The 15306-nt window shown below is 34.0% G+C and overlaps 1 protein-coding gene across 6 annotated transcripts in view; it reads right to left on the bottom strand.

The window, feature by feature from the left end:
* PHKB (phosphorylase kinase regulatory subunit beta) overlaps nt 1-15306 on the bottom strand; it is a 267004-nt gene that overhangs the window by 99243 nt on the left and 152455 nt on the right. For all 6 annotated transcript variants that reach the window (XM_040497929.1, XM_040497930.1, XM_040497932.1 and 3 more), the window contains 5 exons: nt 10094-10189; nt 8594-8791; nt 5158-5215; nt 4540-4617; nt 2363-2521 (listed from right to left, as the gene is read on the bottom strand). In XM_040497929.1, coding sequence (XP_040353863.1) covers nt 2363-2521; nt 4540-4617; nt 5158-5215; nt 8594-8791; nt 10094-10189 — 589 coding nt within the window. The remainder of the gene's footprint in view (nt 1-2362; nt 2522-4539; nt 4618-5157; nt 5216-8593; nt 8792-10093; nt 10190-15306) is intronic.

Genomic DNA, 15306 nt, shown 5'->3' with positions numbered 1-15306 from the left:
TATATATATATATATGTAGATATATATATTCATTATATACACACACATATGTATTCATTATATATATATTCATTCATTCTTCATATATGTATATATATATATATATTCATTATACACACATACACACACACACACACACAAAAGCAAAATATTCTTATTAGATTTCACTGGATACAAACTGGCCTGAATTAGTGGAAGGCATATATTATAGAATATTTTCAAAGATTTACTGTTCTATTATTTTCAAGTAACTCCAATTAACTGCCCACAAAATGCTGTCAAGCAGATATCTAACCAAACCTCATTTAATGAATACATAAGACTTTGTAAGTAAATGTGGTGACTGGAATCTTAATAACATCCATAGAAGTTTGATGTTCTTGAGGCAAGGATATAATAGTTAAGAGCAACTACATGACTGAATCTTCTGAGATATTATTCTTCTTAACCAGTGAGTTTGTTAACCAGATGACACACAGCTAGGTCAGAGTGATAATGAACACGGAGCATCTCCTTTTTTCAGTGGGAGAGAAAGTATGTGATCTCAGGGTTTGCAACACACCTTCTGTATGTTCTCTGCTGCCTTTTTAGTAGCTCAGCAGGGAAAAGAGAAATTGACTATTTCTTTGAAGTTTTTCTTCCTTTTGGTCATGAAACAGAGATGAGAAGGCATGGCCTAAACTATTTCTGTTCACACTGGTCTTAACATAAGAAAATGCTATCTACACTCAAAATCTGTCTACATTCAATACATTTATTTCAAAGTAAGGGAGATCTAATGCTTTTTTACTTATTGATACTACTTTCAACCTTTTCCTTTTTAAAAGCCCAATTTGCTTATGTAGAATATAGTCAATTCTGCACTCCCAATTCATCAGCCTTCTCAATTTTATCTACAGGCTTTTCTCAAATAGCATTCTTTCTAGCACTCAATCCCAGACCAGATATAGAGCAAAAATCAGGACGATAAACGTTTAGATCTCAAATCCAATACCCCAAGTTCCAGTTTTCAACCTCAGAATCTGAAAAATTTCATCATGCTCATCTGTAATTTCCAAGCTGTAGTATATAGAAATTTATGATTCTAATATTAAAATTCTTTATCTTAGATAGGTTAACTACTTCTCTACTATAACATGTTTTATTTAGCTGTGAGTATCACCAGAAGGCTTCTTTGTATTCATGCTAGTGAGATGGAAATAACATTCTAACCAGAGATAACCTTGCCAACTTGGCTTGATTTTAATAAATCTATTTCATGTATATATATTTTTTCTTTTGAAAAAATCGAAAAGCAAGACCTGTATAAATAATATCAACTCCTTATCAAAAAGTTGTCCCCTTAAAGAAGTAAATTTTTCTACAGGTTCTTAAATTAGCATTAAGTATATATGGAGACCCAGAATATATAGTTAGGAAACAAGCAAATTGAAAACAGCATTAACTTGATTTTCTCTTCTTTGGTTAGCTTCTATCTGCTCCTTATATATCATTTGTGTAAAGTTTGAATTGGAAATCTGAAATATTCTTCCCTAATGGAATGTAAAAAAAGAAACCAAAGATAATTACTCTTACAACACAAATTTAGCATTTATAGAATAATACTAGGAACAATAAAGACAATAACACTACTTCACACACTAAGCAGTTCTTTTAGTGCAGGTATATATACTATTTACAATCAGCCTGTTTCATAATTTATTTGCCATAAAGGAATTCTGACTCTAACATGATAGCCTTTTTGATGGGAATGCTAATAATATTCGAAATGTTAGCAAGCAATGATGCAGGAAGATGCATAATAATGCTTTTTTGTGTGTGTTCTTTAAATTAGCCTTCATCTCAATGTGTCCAAAGAGTACTCATATTTAGCAGAAGTTTTAGGATAAGCTGGAAAATAATTCTTAAAAAACTATGAATAATGGTCTAAGCTAACTGAGTAAATTGTCAATGTGTATTTATGAGAAGGAAGAGAACTTTGAGATAACCAATTCCTTTTGGCAAGTGATTTACTAAAGCTATGACCAAGCATAAAATCAGAATTTTTTTTACATTATATAAAAGTAACTCAAAGTTCCCATAAATGGGAAATAAAACATAAAAACATTAAAAAAATAAAAATAAATGTTTATTTATTTATTTTGAGGGGGGAAGGGCAGAGAGAGAGGGAGAAAAAAATCTCAAGCAGGCACTATTATGTAGCCCAACATGGAGGTCAATCTCACAAACTATGAGATCATGACCTGAGCCAAAATCAAGAGTTGGATGCTTACCCAACTGAACCACCCAGGTACCCTGAAACATACTTATTTCTAATAGCTTGATTACAAGGGAAAAAATCTTCCCAACCTTCTCCACTTACCCAGAAGTTTTGCAATGATATAAAGGGCTTGTCCCCAAAGAAAGAGTTTTCCGTCACGGCCACAGTTGCTAGGAAATCGCTTTTGACTACCAGGGTTTCTTTTCTCATATTCTACAAAATCTGCTGGCACATAATAGTACTTTGGTATGACAGGATAACCTGTGGAGTTTTAAAATAAATATTTGAAATATAAAAATCAGTGTCCTCCTCAAATTTTCCCTTCAAGAAATTGCAATGTTAGAAAGCAGAGAAATAGGATGTAAAGGGGGTAACAGATTTGATAAGCTATAGAAAATTGGTTATTTTGGCTTTCAGAAATTGCTAGTGAAAAATGTGGATAAAGCTCCTTGATTTTAAAACACTAATTTGACAGCATATGTTATGCTTTAGCCAATAATGTGTACATAATCTCCTTTAACAACATTTAATTTTAACACCTTTAAATGAATTGATAAAAATACAGTAGGCAAACATTTAGAGCCATAATAGAAGCTATCTTTAATAGGATTAGTCTGTAGAAGCATTACAAATGAGATACTGTGTAATCCCAAATGAAGAATTATAACCCTGAGCCATTGCTTAAAGCAAAGGAATCCCCATTTTAAACATTAAGTCCATTATCTACCATTCAATATCATTGAAGGGAAAAAAAAATCCATTCTCTCCTTGACCGACCCATTTAAAAACATTCCTTGATAGAAACTAAAATTTATTATTCAAAGACTAAAATCTTTGTGGATGACATAAAAGGAAAAAAAAATAACAATAACATTCTAATACAATGCTACAGAAGACTTTGCACTATCAGCCCACAGTACACTTAATTTTCCTAATAAAATTGTACACATTTCTCTAAAATTTGCTTCCTTCATACATCCATCAATAGTTATATTTGTATCTAAAACCAGTAAAAAGGTCTATGATACACAAAGAATAGTTTGAAAATCACTCTCTGAACATGATAAAGACTTAACTGCTGTACACTGAACTACCACCTCAATGCGTCAATAATGTACCACTGAATACTAACAATCTGATTCAAGGGATTTCAAATAGTATATTCATTATAACATGCATTACATTATATCTCACATTGGACAAATTACTATTTGTAGCATAAAGATATAAGTAACTGGTTTTAAAATTTAATATTTATTTGGAATTCAATGTTTATCCACAAATATTTCACTATTTTAACATTACAAGAATTTTCAAAGGTGAGCACATACTGTGAAGTTTTTGTTCTAAGGTACTTGTGGAAAACCGTAAAGAATATCACAAACTTCGTGTGAGGTAAGAACGGGCCCAATGCTATAATTGCAAGTTTGTACACCATGTCCATAAGACCACTCACTTTTTACCCACACATAATTTTTTAAATTTTCAGATAAATATGTTTTCAAAGCTGTTCACATATATTTTATTTATTTATTTATTTATTTATTTATTTATTTATTTAGTACATATTCTTATTTTATTAATACTTCCAAACCCCGAAGTATTTGGAGCTTCTTCTTTGGAATTCTTTGAGAATTAGTTTTTTAGTCATACTGACTATGGGCCCTACTGGTGTTTAACTAAAACCAACTAAAGACTCCTAGGAGTCTTTAAGCCATTTCTAAAATATTAAATCTATCCTCAAAGGATGAGGCATTAGCACAAGGCAGACATTTAAAATAACATGCTAAAGATCAAAGAAACAACTCCAAAGAGGAGGCTGAAGGTTTTTGGAAATGGTAGTACCTTTAGGCTAGGGCAGAGCCTCTTAAGGTAGCCCTCTGGAAGGGGTAGCATTTACCTGAACACAGCATTTCTGATGATCTGGACAAAAATCGGTCACTCTATATTATTGTCACACTACACAGAGTGAAGGAGTTTTCATAGTAGGTAATCAGAATAAGAACCACTGCCCATCTGGCAAACTATTTTGCAACGATTATGGCCATAACCACCTAAATTTACTCCCCGTCCCTGTCTTGCCCAATGAACTCCTTTTATAAAGACAAACTTATAATAACCAATGAATAGATTATTCTTTATAATTCATTCAAGGCTCCATTCATTTTTTCACTTTAATATAAATAGCTTTATTTAAAATGGCATCATTTAATGCATTACAAAGGAACATTAAGGAAATATCAGCAGGAAGAATTTCTTAAAAAACAATCCAACTATACCTTCTGTGGTCTGATGAAGTACTGGAGTCAAAAGATCCTGATATTCCTTTACTTGTTTGGGATTGCCTCTAAAAACTCCTAAAATGTAAAATATTAATCCAATACCATCTGAGGATAAGCACCATAGAAATTTTACCTTAAAAAAAATTCCAGTTATGATTATTTTGGTAATTTTGTATGTAAATGATAAAAATAAAATTGAAAAAAGGTAATGCAAATATGTATCACAGTATTCCAGGAAATTGATTTTAGAAGGTCATGTTAGCATTTAGAAGTGAAAATTGAATTTTAATTGAAATTTGTCTATTTTTAAGTATGTTATAGATATTCACAATGTCACAGATTATAATATTCATTATTACTATTCATATAAAATTTTTCTTTGCAAATAGGAAAATGTATTTGTATCATTTCTTAATAACTCCAAAGTATATTTTTTAGTTCTTTAAATGATTTAATATTCACTCAGAAAGCAGAAGAATAGCATATAAAAATGCAGAGCAGTTAACATCACTGAGGTATAGTCTATTTTACTAGCTGAAAGGGTCATATTTCATCTGCTTTTCTTTAAACCACTTATATTCTATATCTTAAATTTCAGGAAAAAAGCGCACTTACCATCAATCATCATGTAAAGGAAAAATATGGGAAATTCACATTCAATGCCATCAAAGAGCTAAAACAGAAGACAAAATATTAAAAATTTCATTAAAATTAATTAGAACAATTATAACAATGATGGTAATTAGAACAAATATATTAATTATATATATTGAACAATTGTAGTTAGAGAATACATAGATGATTTATATAGTAATAACAAAACTGGACTGATATAAGTAGCTTCATTGTTCTTTTAAAAAGAATTCTTAGAACTCTTATTATTCAAAACCACATTCATTTAATACATCACATACTAATCATTCATTCAATAAATATTTACTAAGTCCTTTGTAATGCCTGGCACCAACTAGAAAGGGGGCTATGAAGGCCAAAAAAGAGGGAACTTGCCCTCAAGGGCTCACAGCCTAGTGGGGAGTCAGGCATGTCAATAAACAACTGTAGTATCATATGAGATGTCTACACATGTTACATCAGGAACACAGGAAATGAAACACCTGAATATGCCTAGGGTTGGAAGGGTTTATAAGAAAGGAGATGCTTCAATTAATGCTTGATAGATTTCTCTGGGGAGATGAACTAAGGGAACTCCATGCAGAGAAAACAATACTACAAACTACAGATGTATAAGAAGACAAAGTTTGTTAGACTACCAGCAAGTCAGTATTTCTGGAACAAACAAGAAAGAAATCATGAAAGCTAATACCCAAGAGGTGGGGGGGACCAGGCTAGCCAGATTAGAAAGGGCCTGGCAAGTAAAGTAATTAAGGATATCCAGAAGGAGGCAGTTGGATACACAGTAGGGCACTAAGAGGGAGAAGTATAGGTTAGGGATAGAGATCTGGAGTTAAGAGTGATCGCTGAAGCTATGATTGCGTGAAAAGAGAATAGGACTAAGTAACGATGGAACTCAGGAGAAGAGCAATGTTTAGGAGGCGGCAGAAGAAGAATCTGAAAAGGAACTAAGAAAGAGAATGACAAAAGAGAATTAGGAAGAGAATAGGATCATAGGAAATGAAGAAAGTTCCAAGAAAGAGGTCTCCATTAAAGCTTTCAAATGTCAAGGAGAGGTTCAGTGAAAATCATCCACTACCACGAGTGACCTAAAATAACTGAAACCAACACAGCTACTGGTAAATGCTGACGAAGAGCTGGAGTGTAACATGAAGGAGTGAATAGGAGGCAAACAAGGAGACACACCAAGAATAGACTATGCATTTCAAAACTGTGGCTACAAAGAGACAGAGAGGATTGGAGGCAGAGAGGAGTAAGGTTTTTTGGTTTTTTTTTCTTCTAATTATGAACATCACTGTGTTTATGCTGAGGAAAAGAAGCTGATTGGAGTTGGGGGGAAAGCAAGACGAAGGAAAGGGAAAGTGAGGAAGATGAGGAGGATAAAAAGAAAAAGATAGAGACAGACATCCTTCTAACAGAGAAGAAAACAAATGACAGAGTAAGAGACCCAAGGAAGTAAAAGAGAACAGGTTAAGGTGTACATGTGGAGGGTTAGCCGTAGGATAAAGAACAGACAGCACCTTCTGTGAGACAAGAGAGATGAAGGTAGGTATGGATGAAGGACAGATGGAATAGAGGATGTCAAACAGAAATGAAAGGCTATGGGGTGCCTGGGTGGTAGTCAGTTGAGCGTCTGACTTTGGCAAAGGTCATGATCTCCCTGCTGGTTGGTTTGAGCCCCATGTAGGGCTCTGTGCTGACCCCCGTAGAGCCTGGAGCCTGCTTTGGATTCTGTGTCTCCCACTCTCTCTGCCCCTCCCCCATCACAGTGTGTGTGTGTGTGTGTGTGTGTGTGTGTGTGTGTGTGTGTGTGTCTCAAAAATAAATAGGCATTAAAAAAACAGGTGGCTCAGTCGGTTAAGCGCCTGACTTTGGCTCAGGTCATGATCTTGCGGTGGGTGAGTTTGAGCCTTGCGTCAGGCTCTGTGGTGACAGCTCAAAGCCTAGAGTCTGTTTTGGATTCTGTGTCTCCCTCTCTCTGCCCTTCCCCCGCTCGCATTCTGTCTCTCTCTCTCTCTCTCTCTCTCAAAAATAAACAAATTTAAAAAAATTTTTTTAAAAATGAAAAAACAGAGAAAAAAAGAAATGAAAGGCTATGGAGTAAGAAGTAAAGTTTGAGAACTTGAACACAAATAGAAAAAAAAAAAGCTGGAAAAGCTTGTAAGGGGAGTTCCTAGCAGAGTCACACAGCAGTACTGACAAGGAGTGAAATCAATGATGAGGACTGAACCAAGATGGGTGTTCTGAATCTGGGGTGGCATCTGTCCACGGTGCTGTGGCTTTCCGTGGTGGTGCTCAGCAGCAGGTACAGAAATAAGGAAACTCTGCTCTACTGACCCAAATTTGACAATATTCAGGGTAGTAGTTACAGCAAGTCCAATTCAAATGTAAGTGCTGTAAATCAGCTCAGAAATGTTATTAAATAGAGAAGAGATATCTGAAAGTGCTTAAGAGATAAATGGATCTTGTGACCCAACCTAGTAGACTGCTATAAAGTTTCAAATATGTACACAATAAAATGGCTCCTACTGCTTCTAGATGATAATTGTGAAATTAAGTAAAATGATAAATAGCCTGTCTAGTTGTCCAGCAAAACTATGTATTAAATATTAAAGAGTGGCACTTAATTGCCTAACAAATTACAAGGTACAATGTTGCCAAGACATTTTCTATATACAGATCCATGGGATCTTCCTTACCTATCTTCAAAGTTAGGACCATGCTTACAAAAATAGTTTTCAGTCTACACCACCAAAGGGAAGTGCTCCCTTCGGCAGCACATATACCACTAAAGGGAAGTCTTTAGCAATGTGGATGGATGCTTACCCTTTCTTTGGGGTGTTACAATTTTCTGGACAGCTTAAAAATAGCTACAGTAAACCTAGATAAAGTGGTATGTGTGTGCACTTGAAATAACTGCTTTAAAACTAAATATTAAGAAGACTATATTTCAAAGGGAAATGTCTAAGTGAAACAGAAAAAAAGAGCATTTGTTTAAAAGACTGAAAGCTGAATCACAAATAGATATTTCCTATTATATAAGGCAAACAATATGGAGCAGGCAGGCAAAGTACTGAAAGTGCAGTTAGAAAAATTATTCATCCAGTGAATCAACATGGCTCAATATTAGCAAATGGGCCTTACTACTAATAAGGCTAACACTTACTGAGTGCTTACTCTGTGTCAAGAACCATTTGAAGCACTTTTAGATATACGTTAACTCATTTAATCCTCATAAGAACTTCAATAATAGTATGATTATTTTACCAATGAAAAGTATTAAACACACAGAGGTTGATTAACTTGCCCAAGGCCAGATAGCTAGTAAGTGGCAGAGCCAGAATTCAAACCTAAGAAGCCTGTTTCCTGAATCAGTGCTTTTGACCACTCTGTTATGGTATGAAATATTTTTTGATACCTTAATTTCAGCTGGTTTGTAGTAGCGTCGGTTGGGATCTTCCAATGATGTTCTATAACCATCTCTCGAGAAACGCTTAAATCCATATTTTCCTTTTAATTTTCTAACTATTTTATCAAGTGTCTGGCTAAACAAAGCTTCATCATCCAGGGCAAATGCAGGATAACTGATGCAAGGTAGTAGGGCAGCATCTGTGTTCTGGGGGCAACAGGAAAAAGAAGGTAATGTAAGTGCCTGCAATGATATGATCAACACAGCCCAGTGAGAATCAGGGAGATGAAAAAGTCAATCAGGTTACATAACTGACAATGAGGACATGAATTAGCAAACCTTACAGATAATTTATCCATTAATAAGGATAAAGATAAATAAAGATAAAAATTTATCCATTAATAAGGAGTATTTTCAAGATTTGACTGGACTCAAACTCTAAGGAAGTGTGTAAAAATTTAACACCGATAATTAGTAATTATAACTTAGTCTGTCATAACATTGGTTTATAATGGTGAAAACAGAAAACAATCTGAATGTCCCACAATTAGCTGAGTAAATTAGCAGTCATTAAAATTTATATTGTAGAAATGTTTATAGATGTGGAAATATGCCCATTCATAGAACTAGGTTATCAAGCATTATAAATAATATTCTTCCAGTTTTATAAAATAAAAATATTACATATGTACATAAAACTATGTGCAAACATACAGACCCAAATGTTGTCACCCTAAAAGTATAACTAAGTGGTAAAATGAGTGGAGGTCACATTATATATTTTTATTTGTGGGTTCTTTTTTTTTTATCATAATCTTATATTACTTCTATGAAATAGTTCTTTTTATATAATTACATTATTTTATTTGGGAGGTTTTCTAAGAACAGAGCCAAAAAAACCCTAGAAAAATCTATAATCAGGTACTACAGGCATATAAAAGTTTAAAGATGAATCACATGATTGAAAAGAAACAAAGCAGGTAATTTTATTCAAAAGAAATATAAATCATGAAAAACATTTTTCTAATATTCTATGACCAAAAAATTCATTTGGGTATAATGTTGCTACCCTCTCCTCCTCCCCCTCCAAAATAGGTCTAGTTTTCTATAGTTCTACAAAGACTCAAGGACAAAATAGCTTTGTCCACAGCTCTGTTCACTTCCTAAACTAAACTTCCACAGGACAGCAGAGTGAGGGGCAACATTTAATCTCCTCACTTCCTCTCGCAACCTCTAACATTTTAAGCATTTTCTTGGGGGAAGCAATCATAAATGGTAGTTCATGTTAATTTATTATGACAATACCTTACGGCGCTTGGGTGACTCAGTTGGTTAAGCAACCAACTCCTGATATCAGCTCAGGTCATGATCTCACAATCATGAGATCAAGCCATGCATCAAGCTCCTCACTGAGCATGGAGCCTACTCGGGATTCTCTCTCTTTCCCTCTCTGCCCCTCCCCCCTCAAAATAAATAAATAAACGTTTAGAAAAAATAATAATATCTCACATGAGATCTTGATTCTCTGGGTAACAGTGAACACAAAGTTTGCCTATTGCGATTGTGAGCATCAAGATCCACAAATATAACCGACCAAGAACATCCCTGGAACAAGAGAGAAAAACACATTCCTAAATCAAGAAAAAAGAACTTTTAGAATGATAGACATTTTGACTGCAAGAAATTTCACAAAAATTCTAACATTTGTTGCATTTTAGAGTGACCTTACAGAAGATTTAATTTTGTTTTAATATTTTCAGTATTTCCCAAATTTTTTGCAATAAACATATCAATTTTATATAAAAATAAACATTATTTTTACATTTTCCATATTTCTCCTTAGTTTTCTTATAAATCAAAACATAGTGATTACAAGATAACTAATCAATTAAGGATATTTATTTTAATAAAGATAAAAATTGTTTAGCTAGCATTTTTGGTAAGGAATAAAGCAAGAACTAATCAGAATTCATGAAATCTGAATTATACAGTCCTAAAAAGAACATTGATTATATGATCTAACTAAACAAAGTTAGATATAATCTATAATTAGAGACATAAAAAACTATTTGATTACAGTATAAAGGATAGGAGCATCTCTAATAATAATAATGCCACATAATGCTAGCTAATATTCATAATGTCAAGCACTGTTCTTCACATGGATTACCTCACTTAATCCCAATATGTAGATATTATTATGTTCCTTTTAATGAAGAGGATGCTGACTCCTAGTTTAACAGAGGAAGGGTTCAAAAATCAGGTGTTTGACGTAAAAGCTCATGTCTTAACATGAGTTACACAATTTCCCACATTAAAATGTATCTTTCAAGTAAGAACCAAAAACTTTAACAGAAAAAATAGGTAACCAAAAAATGGCAATTGGTTTAATAACCAAGTTAAAAATAAATTACTGGGGTGTCCGGGTGGCTCAGTCTGTTGAGCATCCGACTTCAGCTCAGGTCATGATCTCACAGTTCGTGAGCTCGAGCCCTACATGGGGCTCTGTGCTGACAGCTTGGAACCTGGAGCCTGCTTCAGATTCTGTGTCTCCCTCTCTCTCTCTGCCCCATCCCCACTCATGCTCTGTCTCTCTCTGTCTTAAAAATAAATAAAACATTGGGGCGCCTGGGTGGCTCAGTCAGTTGAGCATCTGACTTTGGCTCAGGTCATGATCTCACGGTTCCTGAGCTCGAGCCCCACATCGGGCTCTGTGCTGACAGCTCGGAGCCTGGAGCCTGCTTCAGATTCTGTGTCTCCCTCTCTCTCTGCCCCTCCCCTGCTCACGCTCTGTTTCTCTCTGTCTCAGAAATAAATAAAAACATCTAAAAAAATAAATTAATTAATTAAAAAATAAATAAAACATTAAAAAATTTTTTTTAATTTCCTATTAGCACTTTTCATATTCAAGAGAATCGTCATAAGCAAATATGGCTTTTTTTATTTTATTGGGGAGCTAAATATTTTCATAATGATAATAGGGTCAATTTATCAAGAAGATGAATCAATACTAAATTTTTATGTACCAAAAAAACAGAGCATCCAAATAAATGATAAAAACTGATAGACCTGAAAGGAGAAATAGACAAATCCACAATTGTAAGTTAGAGAATTTAATAACAATCTCTTAGTAATTGATAGAACAAATAGAAAGAAATTCTGTGAAAAAACAGTAGATATTAAACAAAACATTCAACTATCTTGACCTAATAGACAGGACATTCTACCAAACAACAGCAAAATACCCATTTTTTCTCATGTGTGCATGGAACATTTACAAAGACAAATCACATTTTGTGACATAAAATTAAAAGACATAACAAAATACAAGGTGTGGACCTTATTTGTATCCTGATTAGCATGAATCTACTGGAAAAAAAAAAAAACCAAGAAGCAAAGGGGGAAATTTAAAAAGGTATTAAATCAATAATGAGTGTTAAAAAAAGAAAATGAAGGGAATGAAATTGGTATACAGAGACTGCTTCCATAATAAGACAATACTCAGAAAAATACATGGGGAAAGGAAGAAGAGAACTCTATAACTTTCATGTTACTTTAATATTACCCTCTAAATCTCATCCAAATTTACACCAGCCTCTAAGATGTATTCACCCTGAAACTGAAATATTTCGAATCAATCACCTAGATGGACTCAAAATCTAGTACTACTACACTCTACATCAAAATATCAGATTCACTATATGTATATTTTTCCTGTTAACCTGTTCATACGTGAATATTATCTCTAAAAATAGAATCATTTTTCATTCATGGTATCATTTATTAAATCTCTCTTAACTCTGATAAATTAATAAATAAAAAATGAATGAGTAAAGCTGACTCTCAACAATGAGATTAATGCTAAACTGTCCTTTCTATGATTTTAAAGTCTCAGCTTCTCATTTCCACCCACAAAACTGAGCTCACAAAGCTTGATGCAGTAGCTGCCATTGTCAGAGTAAGTACTCTCTCCTTTGAGGAAAATAAACAAGAGAGAACTTGATCTCTTCTCTCAAGTAACTGACCCAGGTGACATGTTCCTAAATAAGATGAATATTAAGCAAGATAAAAAGACTGCACATGGCAGTACAAAACTATATACCAAATGATTGGCTTAGATGAAAGAATACTAATGACAATAAACTTAAGTCAACAGGAGAAAAACAATAGGGAGCCTGGGACACTTAATGGAGAAGGTAAACTAGGATATGAATTTTGGGGAAAAGGAAGCTAGTAGGGTGGTTAGAACAAAACAGAGAAATAAATGGGCATGTGATTTGGGAATCTGTGAGTATAGAAAATAGGACTTACAGTTTACCCTTAGGCTGATAATTAATAAAGTTAGTTGTATGCCAAATCAGTCTGCCTTGAACTGAATTTTTAAAAGATGCAGTCTAAGTAGGGCAATCTTTTTAAGTAATAAAGTGAAATGACAAATCTGGAAATTCCTGTCCCTCTTTGATTAATATAAAGAGGAAACTTCTATTTTATGGGCACAAATAAATGGCTTATTTATCTAATTTCAAAGTATTGGTTGAGGTCTCTTCCTCTGCCAGCCTCTAAGAAATATGCACAAAAGGAAAAATAATCTCATAATGTTACCATATTTAAACACTGAGATCAAGGGCTGGTTAACTATACTGTTTAGCTAACTTCTTAAAAAATATAACATGCTTTAGATATATAACCCAGATTTACAGGAGAATAAAATTCATCCAAGGCCATGGGCTGCTATTCCTATTCAGAAACAACTTTATAAAAAAGCCATCAAGGAGAACATACATATGGAATTAATTATCACCTACTTTAAATTATCAGACATGTTAATTTTAGGACCATAAACTTCAAAGGAAGCTACATATGTCTCCATTACTTTCAACACTTCTCATAATATGAGCAATCTCTCTAGTCATCACCTTTTAGAGTCTGGCCTCAGTGCATCTGTCAATATCTTGATTTCTCCAACTAAAGACACAAATCTGAAAGGATGTTTATTATGCATATGTCACTGCAAAATATCTGATTAGCTTTGGATATTTTATTTTCACCTTCCATTTCCTGAAATCATTACATCTCTGCCATAACATCCCAACTTCAGCTGAAGGACATATTTTAAGACAGATAGTTAAACTTTAATCCCCAAATTGAGTTTCTGCAATTGTGTCCTAGTAAATAATACACTAGAATTTTAGTCAACCTGACTACTGTCATGGGGACTTGAGCTTTAGTGGTGGGTAAGAGCTGTACTGAGACGTGTTCTCAAGGCTCCATGACCACAACAAACATTTCTGGGATGGTACCAAGGGTGATATCAATGACCATAAGACACTGATGATCTCTTTAGTCTCAATTCAAAGTGAAATGATTTGAAGGATTGTCTGAGCCTTTCTTTTCCCCATTAATCACTTCTTTGAACCTGAGTTAATGGGCTTGCTGCCCTCATCTAGCAGCAAAGAATTAAACAGTGAAACTGGTCAATATATCTACTATACATGATATCTTTTCTATTCTTCTGAAAACAAAACCACACCACTCTAATCACACCACATTCTTCCCTAGTTCAGCATCAGACTGTCCTCTAGTTTTGTGGCAGATCCTGGCTAGTGGCATTCTTACAGAAAGGATATTTGCTGGTGGGCATTACCCCTCTGCACCATGGCTGTGGGTGGCATGGGTGTGTAAATAGCCAACGTTTTTAAAATATGTTTTTAATTTAAAGTTTACTTATTTATTTTGAGAGACAGAAAGACAGAGTGAGAACAAGCAGAGGAGCACAGAGAGAGAGAATCCCAAGCAGGGATTCAGTTTCACAAACCAAGAGATCATGACCTGAGCCAAGATTAAGAGTTGGACACTTAACTGACTGAGCCACCCAGAAGCCCCTAACTTTTTTTTAAATGTTTATTTATTTATTTTGAGAGGGAAAGAGAAAGTACTAACAGGGAAGGGGCAAAGAGAGAGGGAGAGAAAGAATCCTAAGCAGGCTCCCCACTGTCAGCCCATAAGATCATGACCTGAGCCAAAATCAAGAGTCTGATCCTTCACCAACTGAACCACCCAGGTGCCAACTTTTATATACTGACCCAACAGGAACCTCCAGTAGCCCCTCCCACAAGCCAGGCTTCTTTTCTCTACCGAAAATCCTACTCACATACTGTTGAAGGAAATTTCAAACTACAGGGAAAGATGAGCCTGAGTGTTAATTTTCAGGGTTTCAGAAGAGCAGAGCTGAGACTTAGACTCAGGAATCACAACACTGTTGCTAACAATGTCTATGACATTTCCTGAGTATAAAGTATGATTTATTTAAATATTTCTAATAATTTTTCTACATATTGTCACTATATTTTTATGGAATATATATTGAAACTATGATGAAATATATAATTCTTATATTTAGGGTTATATGAGTTATGCTTCTAATGTTACAAATTAGCCTTTATTTTAAACTGATCAGTAAATAAACTGGGCCATTTTATCATATTTTCTTCTTAGATATTCTTTCGCAAAGGAAAATAAGTTTTGAAAATAGTTTCAGAGTGAATATTTAAATAATGGGTTTTTTCTTGAATAATAAAGCTAGTCTGATATCAAAAAAAAGAAAAGAAGTAGAAAGATGATAATCATAATGAAAGCTAAAAGCTTATTCCACCTAATAATTTCCCATCAAAATAAAAGCTAACATCCATGTTATCTCTTACACCAAAGTACACTAAGGGTTA

The sequence above is a fragment of the Herpailurus yagouaroundi genome, unplaced genomic scaffold (assembly GCF_014898765.1).
Source record: "Herpailurus yagouaroundi ecotype Mexico unplaced genomic scaffold, PumYag 190, whole genome shotgun sequence".
NCBI lineage: Eukaryota > Metazoa > Chordata > Mammalia > Carnivora > Felidae > Herpailurus > Herpailurus yagouaroundi.
The sequence above is the reverse complement of the archived record's forward strand: the minus strand, read 5'-3'. Positions and strand labels throughout refer to the sequence as shown.